This window comes from Engystomops pustulosus, unplaced genomic scaffold, assembly GCF_040894005.1.
Source record: "Engystomops pustulosus unplaced genomic scaffold, aEngPut4.maternal MAT_SCAFFOLD_646, whole genome shotgun sequence".
Taxonomy (NCBI): Eukaryota; Metazoa; Chordata; class Amphibia; order Anura; family Leptodactylidae; genus Engystomops; species Engystomops pustulosus.
Window position 1 is genome coordinate 821 of NW_027285525.1, and position 9,083 is coordinate 9,903.

Consider the following 9,083-nt stretch of genomic DNA (forward strand, 5'->3'; position numbering starts at 1 on the left):
GGAGGGAGTGGGAGCCCCGGCGTGTAGGAGGGGGATGGAGCGGGAGCCCCCGGCATGTAAGAGGGGAGGGAGCGGGAGCCCCCGGCATGTAGGAGGGGAGGGAGCGGGAGCCCCCGGCATGTAGGAGGGGAGGGAGCGGGAGCCCCCGGCATGTAGGAGGGGAGGGAGCGGGAGCCCCTGCGTGTAGGAGGGGAGGGAGCTGGAGCCCCCGGCGCTTAGGAGGGGATGGAGCGGGAGCCCCCGGCATGTAAGAGGGGAGGGAGCGGGAGCCCCCGGCATGTAGGAGGGGAGGGAGCGGGAGCCCCCGGCATGTAGGAGGGATGGAGCGGGAGCCCCCGGCATGTAGGAGGGGAGGGAGCGGGAGCCCCTGCGTGTAGGAGGGGAGGGAGCTGGAGCCCCCGGCGCTTAGGAGGGGATGGAGCGGGAGCCCCCGGCATGTAAGAGGGGAGGGAGCGGGAGCCCCCGGCATGTAAGAGGGGAGGGAGCGGGAGCCCCCGGCATGTAGGAGGGATGGAGCGGGAGCCCCCGGCATGTAGGAGGGGAGGGAGCGGGAGCCCCGACGTGTAGGAGGGGATGGAGCGGGAGCCCCTCGGGCGCGTAGGGGGGGAGGAAGCGGGCTGCAGGCGGAGCCTCCCCTTGCTCCTGTGTTACTGCTCCTCCTCTCTCCCTGGGGCTGGAGACGTCCTGTGACCCTTATTTCTGCTCCGGGCGACAATAACAGGATCCACTTGTTTGTGCAGAGTGTAGGGCAGGAAGCAGCCGGGCTTCCTGCCCTCAACTATGAGGTTCCCACTATACTAATGCCTGACACTTACTCCAGACATGGCCCCCCCTCCCCCGGACTACTACTCACAGGTGGGACTGACTAGAGGCAACATTTCCCACATTATCCAGCACATAAACAACTCCTGATCCCTGTGTATGGGGGGTGTAGTCACAGAGGGGTCAGAGCGCCCATGCTGACCCCTGATCACTGCTGGCTATGATAGAAAGGTGTCAGGATACACAGGACATGGCAGCTCACTGTGTATGGGGGGTGTAGTCACAGAGGGGTCAGAGCACCCATGCTGACCCCTGACCACTGCTGGCTATGATAGAAAGGTGTCAGGACACACAGGACATGGCAGCTCGCTGTGTATGGGGGGTAGTCACAGAGGGGTCAGAGCACCCATGCTGACCCCTGACCACTGCTGGCTATGATAGAAAGGTGTCAGGACACACAGGACATGGCAGCTCGCTGTGTATGGGGGGTGTAGTCACAGAGAGGTCAGAGCGCCCATGCTGACCCCTGACCACTGCTGGCTATGATAGAAAGGTGTCAGGACACACAGGACATGGCAGCTCGCTGTGTATGGGGGGTGTAGTCACAGAGGGGTCAGAGCACCCATGCTGACCCCTGACCACTGCCGGCTATGATAGAAAGGTGTCAGGACACAGGACATGGCAGCTCGCTGTGTATGGGGGTGCAGTCACAGAGAGGTCAGAGCGCCCATGCTGACCCCTGACCACTGCTGGCTATGATAGAAAGGTGTCAGGACACAGGACATGGCAGCTCGCTGTGTATGGGGGGAGTAGTCACAGAGAGGTCAGAGCGCCCATGCTGACCCCTGACCACTGCTGGCTATGATAGAAAGGTGTCAGGACACACAGGACATGGCAGCTCGCTGTGTATGGGGGTGTAGTCACAGAGAGGTCAGAGCGCCCATGCTGACCCCTGACCACTGCTGGCTATGATAGAAAGGTGTCAGGACACACAGGACATGGCAGCTCGCTGTGTATGGGGGGTGTAGTCACAGAGGGGTCAGAGCGCCCATGCTGACCCCTGACCACTGCTGGCTATGATAGAAAGGTGTCAGGACACAGGACATGGCAGCTCGCTGTGTATGGGGGGTGTAGTCACAGAGGGGTCAGAGCGCCCATGCTGACCCCTGACCACTGCTGGCTATGATAGAATGGTGTCAGGACACAGGACATGGCAGCTCGCTGTGTATGGGGGGTGTAGGCACAGAGAGGTCAGAGCGCCCATGCTGTCCACTGCTGGCTATGATAGAAAGATGTCAGGACACAGGACATGGCAGCTCCCTGTGTATGGGGGGTGTAGTCACAGAGAGGTCAGAGCGCCCATGCTGACCCCTGACCACTGCTGGCTATGATAGAAAGGTGTCAGGACACACAGGACATGGCAGCTCGTTGTGTATGGGGGGTGTAGTCACAGAGGGGTCAGAGCACCCATGCTGACCCCTGACCACTGCTGGCTATGATAGAAAGGTGTCAGGACACAGGACATGGCATCTCGCTGTGTATGGGGGGTGTAGTCACAGAGGGGTCAGAGTGCCCATGCTGACCCCTGACCACTGCTGGCTGTGATAGAAAGGTGTCAGGACACACAGGACATGGCAGCTCACTGTGTATGGAGGGGTGTAGTCACAGAGGGGTCAGAGCACCCATGCTGACCACTGCTGGCTATGATAGAAAGGTGTCAGGACACACAGGACATGGCAGCTCGCTGTGTATGGGGGGTGTAGTCACAGAGGGGTCAGAGCACCCATGCTGACCCCTGACCACTGCTGGCTATGATAGAAAGGTGTCAGGACACACAGGACATGGCAGCTCGCTGTGTATGGGGGGTGTAGTCACAGAGGGGTCAGAGCACCCATACTGACCCCTGACCACTGCTGGCTATGATAGAAAGGTGTCAGGACACACAGGACATGGCAGCTCGCTGTGTATGGGGGGTGTAGTCACAGAGGGGTCAGAGCATCCATGCTGACACCTGACCACTGCTGGCTATGATAGAAAGGTGTCAGGACACAGGACGTGGCAGCTCGCTGTGTATGGGGGGTGTAGTCACAGAGGGGTCAGAGCACCCATGCTGACCACTGCTGGCTATGATAGAAAGGTGTCAGGACACACAGGACATGGCAGCTCGCTGTGTATGGAGGGGTGTAGTCACAGAGGGGTCAGAGCACCCATGCTGACTCCTGACCATTGCTGGCTATGATAGAAAGGTGTCAGGACACACAGGACATGGCAGCTCGCTGTGTATGGGGGGTGTAGTCACAGAGAGGTCAGAGCACCCATGCTGACCCCTGACCACTGCTGGCTATGATAGAAAGGTGTCAGGACACACAGGACATGGCAGCTCGCTGTGTATGGAGGGGTTTAGTCACAGAGGGGTCAGAGCACCCATGCTGACCACTGCTGGCTATGATAGAAAGGTGTCAGGACACAGGACATGGCAGCTCCCTGTGTATGGGGGGTGTAGTCACAGAGAGGTCAGAGCGCCCATGCTGACCCCTGACCACTGCTGGCTATGATAGAAAGGTGTCAGGACACACAGGACATGGCAGCTCGTTGTGTATGGGGGGTGTAGTCACAGAGGGGTCAGAGCACCCATGCTGACCCCTGACCACTGCTGGCTATGATAGAAAGGTGTCAGGACACACAGGACATGGCAGCTCACTGTGTATGGAGGGGTGTAGTCACAGAGGGGTCAGAGCACCCATGCTGACCACTGCTGGCTATGATAGAAAGGTGTCAGGACACACAGGACATGGCAGCTCGCTGTGTATGGGGGGTGTAGTCAAAGAGGGGTCAGAGCACCCATGCTGACCACTGCTGGCTATGATAGAAAGGTGTCAGGACACACAGGACATGGCAGCTCGCTGTGTATGGGGGGTGTAGTCACAGAGGGGTCAGAGCACCCATACTGACCCCTGACCACTGCTGGCTATGATAGAAAGGTGTCAGGACACACAGGACATGGCAGCTCGCTGTGTATGGGGGGTGTAGTCACAGAGGGGTCAGAGCACCCATGCTGACACCTGACCACTGCTGGCTATGATAGAAAGGTGTCAGGACACAGGACGTGGCAGCTCGCTGTGTATGGGGGGTGTAGTCACAGAGGGGTCAGAGCACCCATGCTGACCCCTGACCACTGCTGGCTATGATAGAAAGGTGTCAGGACACACAGGACATGGCAGCTCGCTGTGTATGGAGGGGTGTAGTCACAGAGGGGTCAGAGCACCCATGCTGACTCCTGACCACTGCTGGCTATGATAGAAAGGTGTCAGGACACATAGGACATGGCAGCTCGCTGTGTATGGAGGGGTTTAGTCACAGAGGGGTCAGAGCGCCCATGCTGACTCCTGACCACTGCTGGCTATGATAGAAAGGTGTCAGGACACACAGGACATGGCAGCTCGCTGTGTATGGGGGGAGTAGTCACAGAGGGGTCAGAGCGCCCATGCTGACCCCTGACCACTGCTGGCTATGATAGAAAGGTGTCAGGACACAGGACATGGCAGCTCGCTGTGTTTGGGGGGTGTAGTCACAGAGGGGTCAGAGCGCCCATGCTGACCCCTGACCACTGCTGGCTATGATAGAAAGGTGTCAGGACACACAGGACATGGCAGCTCGCTATGTATGGGGGGTGTAGTCACAGAGGGATCAGAGTGCCCATGCTGACCCCTGACCACTGCTGGCTATGATAGAAAGGTGTCAGGACACACAGGACATGGCAGCTCGCTGTGTATGGGGGTGTAGTCACAGAGAGGTCAGAGCGCCCATGCTGACCCCTGACCACTGCTGGCTATGATAGAAAGGTGTCAGGACACAGGACATGGCAGCTCGCTGTGTATGGGGGGTGTAGTCACAGAGGGGTCAGAGCACCCATGCTGACCCCTGACCACTGCTGGCTATGATAGAAAGGTGTCAGGACACAGGACATGGCAGCTCGCTGTGTATGGGGGGTGTAGTCACAGAGGGGTCAGAGCGCCCATGCTGACCCCTGACCACTGCTGGCTATGATAGAAAGGTGTCAGGACACACAGGACATGGCAGCTCGCTGTGTATGGAGGGGTGTAGTCACAGAGGGGTCAGAGCACCCATGCTGACCCCTGACCACTGCTGGCTATGATAGAAAGGTGTCAGGACACACAGGACATGGCAGCTCGCTGTGTATGGGGGGTGTAGTCACAGAGGGGTCAGAGCGCCCATGCTGACTCCTTACCACTGCTGGCTATGATAGAAAGGTTTCAGGACACACAGTACATGGCAGCTCGCTGTGTATGGGGGGTGTAGTCACAGAGGGGTCAGAGCACCCATGATGACCCCTGACCACTGCTGGCTATGATAGAAAGGTGTCAGGACACAGGACATGGCAGCTCGCTGTGTATGGGGGGTGCAGTCACAGAGGGGTCAGAGCGCCCATGCTGACTCCTGACCACTGCTGGCTATGATAGAAAGGTGTCAGGACACACAGGACATGGCAGCTCGCTGTGTATGGGGGGTGTAGTCACAGAGGGGTCAGAGCGCCCCTGCTGACCACTGCTGGCTATGATAGAAAGGTGTCAGGACACACAGGACATGGCAGCTCGCTGTGTATGGGGGGTGTAGTCACAGAGGGGTCAGAGCACCCATGCTGACTCCTGACCACTGCTGGCTATGATAGAAAGGTGTCAGGAGACACAGGACATGGCAGCTCGCTGTGTATGGGGGGTGTAGTCACAGAGGGGTCAGAGCACCCATGCTGACCCCTGACCACTGCTGGCTATGATAGAAAGGTGTCAGGACACACAGGACATGGCAGCTCACTGTGTATGGGGGGTGTAGTCACAGAGGGGTGAGAGCCCCCACGCGGACCCCTGACCACTGCTGGCTATGATAGAAAGGTGTCAGGACACACAGGACATGGCAGCTCGCTGTGTATGGGGGTATAGTCACAGAGGGGGCAGAGCGCCCATGCTGACCCCTGACCACTGCTGGCTATGATAGAAAGGTGTCAGGACACAGGACATGGCAACTCACTGTGTATGGGGGGGTGTAGTCACAGAGAGGTCAGAGCACCCATGCTGACCCCTGACCACTGCTGGCTATGATAGAAAGGTGTCAGGACACAGGACATGGCAGCTCGCTGCGTATGGGGGATGTAGTCACAGAGGGGTCAGAGCGCCCATGCTGACCCCTGACCACTGCTGGCTATGATAGAAAGGTGTCAGGACACACAGGACATGGCAGCTCGCTGTGTATGGGGGATGTAGTCACAGAGAGGTCAGAGCACCCATGCTGACCCCTGACCACTGCTGGCTATGATAGAAAGGTGTCAGGACACACAGGACATGGCAGCTCGCTGTGTATGGGGGGTGTAGTCACAGAGAGGTCAGAGCACCCATGCTGACCCCTGACCACTGCTGGCTATGATAGAAAGGTGTCAGGACACAGGAGCGATCACCACAAGATGCCTTGTGTAAAGTGCACAGAGCAGGACTGTGGGGGTGAGGGTGTTCTGCAATCAGGACAAGCACCCACCAAAAATAAAGCACTCAGCAGTCCATGTTACAAAGTCTGGGTTTTTTATTTCACAGGGGGTCATGTCCTCTTCTTGCTTTTTCCGACCACCTTCCCGGGGGTCACAGCAGGGGTCACCACCTGGTACACACCGGAGGAGATCTTGTTCACATAGTAGAGGTCCACCAGGGAGAAGATTAAGCTGCAGGACAAGTAATAACAATCCCTTTTCACTGCGTGCACCCAAAATCATTCCCCTGAGACCACCTATGTGATAGATGTGCCCCTCCCCCCACCACCAGATACTGACCATGTGGTGACACAGACTCGATGGACCAAGCCAGAGGCAAAGAGGGCAACAAAGAGGCAGACAACAACTGCAACAAGAAGACAAGGAGACATCAGAATACAGGCCCAAGTCCCTCCATCCAACTTGCACCACCCCGGTCCTTAACGTCGTCCATCCAACCTGCACCACCCCGGTCCTTCACGTCGTCCAGCCAACCTGCACCACCCCGGTCCTTCACGTCGTCCAGCCAACCTGCCACCACCCCGGTCCTTCACGTCGTCCATCCAACCTGCACCACCCCGGTCCTTCACGTCGTCCATCCAACCTGCCACCACCCCGGTCCTTCACGTCGTCCAGCCAACCTGCCACCACCCCGGTCCTTCACGTCGTCCAGCCAACCTGCACCACCCCGGTCCTTCACGTCGTTCATCCAACCTGCCACCACCCCGGTCCTTCACGTCGTTCATCCAACCTGCCACCACCCCGGTCCTTCACTTCCTCCATCCAACCTGCACCACCCCGGTCCTTTACGTCCTCCATCCAACCTGCCACCACCCCAGTCCTTCACGTCCTCCATCCAACCGCCACCACCCCGGTCCTTCACGTCGTCCAGTCAACCTGCACCATCCCGGTCCTTCACGTCGTCCAGCCAACCTGCACCACCCCGGTCCTTCGCGTCGTCCATCCAACCTGCACCACCCTGGTCCTTCACGTCGTCCATCCAACCTGCCACCACCCCGGTCCTTCACGTCGTTCATCCAACCTGCCACCACCCCGGTCCTTCACGTCGTCCATCCAACCTGCACCACCCCGGTCCTTCACGTCCTCCATCCAACCTGCACCACCCCGGTCCTTTACGTCCTCCATCCAACCTGCCACCACCCCGGTCCTTCACGTCCTCCATCCAACCGCCACCACCCCGGTCCTTCACGTCGTCCAGCCAACCTGCCACCACCCCGGTCCTTCACGTCGTCCATCCAACCTGCCACCACCCCGGTCCTTCACGTCGTTCATCCAACCTGCCACCACCCCGGTCCTTCACGTCCTCCATCCAACCTGCACCACCCCGGTCCTTCACGTCCTCCATCCATCCTGGCACCACCCCGGTCCTTCACGTCCTCCATCCAACCTGCCACCACCCCGGTCCTTCACGTCCTCCATCCAACCGCCACCACCCCGGTCGTTCACGTCGTCCATCCAACCTGCACCATCCCGGTCCTTCATGTCGTCCAGCCAACCTGCACCACCCCGGTCCTTCACATCGTCCATCCAACCTGCACCACCCTGGTCCTTCACGTCGTTCATCCAACCTGCACCACCCCGGTCCTTCACGTCGTCCAGCCAACCTGCACCACCCCGGTCCTTCACGTCGTCCATCCAACCTGCACCACCCCGGTCCTTCACGTCGTTCATCCAACCTGCCACCACCCCGGTCCTTCATGTCCTCCATCCAACCTGCCACCACCCCAATCCTTCACGTCCTCCATCCAACCTGCCACCACCCCGGTCCTTCAAGTCCTTTACTATAAGTGAAGGTGTGGAGCAGCTTACCTTCAGGAAACACCTTTGCCTGGAAGCCTTTACCAAATACAAGATTCTCAAGGTTGTTGAAGGCCTGTAATCTAGATTAAGGAGTCATCACTGCTTTCATGGATGATATTACAGTCATGCTCTAGGTTCTGGGTCAGGACGAGGGATGATATTACAGTCATGTTCTGGATCAGGATGAGGGATGATATTACAGGCATGCTCTAGGTTCTGGGTCAGGATGAGGGATGATATTACAGTCGTGTTCTGGGTCAGGATGAGGGATGATATTACAGTCATGTTCTGGGTCAGGATGAGGGATGATATTACAGTCATGCTCTAGGTTCTGGGACAGGATGAGGGATGATACTACAGTCATGCTCCAGGTTCTGGGTCAGGAGAAGAGATATTATAGGTCATGCTCTAGGTCCTGGGTCAGGATGAGAGATGATATTACACTCATGCTCTAGGTTCTGGGTCAGGATGAGGGATGATATTACAGTCATGCTCTAGGTTCTGGGCCAGGATGAGGGATGATACTACAGTCATGCTCCAGGTTCTGGGTCAGGAGAAGAGATATTATAGGTCATGCTCTAGGTTCTGGGTCAGGATGAGAGATGATATTACACTCATGCTCTAGGTTCTGGGTCAGGATGAGGGATGATACTACAGTCATGCTCTAGGTTCTGGGTCAGGATGATAATACAGTCACGCTCTAGGTTCTGGGTCAGGACGAGGGATGATATCACAGGCATGCTCTAGGTTCTGGGTCGGGATCAGTGATGATATTACAGGCATGCTCTAGGTTCTGGGTCAGGATGAGGGATGATATTACAGTCATGCTCTAGGTTCTGGCTCAAAATAAGGGATGATATAACAGTCATGCTCTAGGTTCTGGGTCAGGATAAGATATGATATTACAGACATGCTCTAGGTTCTGGGTCAGGATGAGGGATGATATTACAGACATGCTCTAGGT

At 57.5% G+C, this 9,083-nt stretch overlaps 1 protein-coding gene across 1 annotated transcript; it reads right to left on the reverse strand.

Moving 5' to 3' along the window:
- Positions 1 to 6,336: 6,336 nt before the first annotated feature.
- On the reverse strand, positions 6,337 to 8,325 carry LOC140112221 (dolichyl-diphosphooligosaccharide--protein glycosyltransferase subunit KCP2-like). The gene is made up of 4 exons (XM_072132440.1): positions 8,284 to 8,325; positions 8,129 to 8,192; positions 6,599 to 6,665; positions 6,337 to 6,490 (listed from the first exon to the last, which is right to left on the reverse strand). Exons 1-4 carry the CDS (start codon positions 8,323 to 8,325, stop codon positions 6,370 to 6,372), a joined length of 294 nt encoding a protein of 97 aa, XP_071988541.1. The 3' UTR covers positions 6,337 to 6,369.
- Positions 8,326 to 9,083: the final 758 nt, after the last annotated feature.

Excerpts from the sequence above, each read along its gene's own strand:
- LOC140112221 (XM_072132440.1), bottom strand. The coding sequence starts at position 8,325 with ATGCCTGTAATATCATCCCTCATCCTGATCCAGAACATGACT. Across the intron at positions 8,193-8,283 it reads TCCTGATCCAGAACATGACT|GCCTTCAACAACCTTGAGAA; the intron begins GTAATATCATCC and ends TCTAGATTACAG. Across the intron at positions 6,491-6,598 it reads CGAGTCTGTGTCACCACATG|CTTAATCTTCTCCCTGGTGG; the intron begins GTCAGTATCTGG and ends CTTGTCCTGCAG.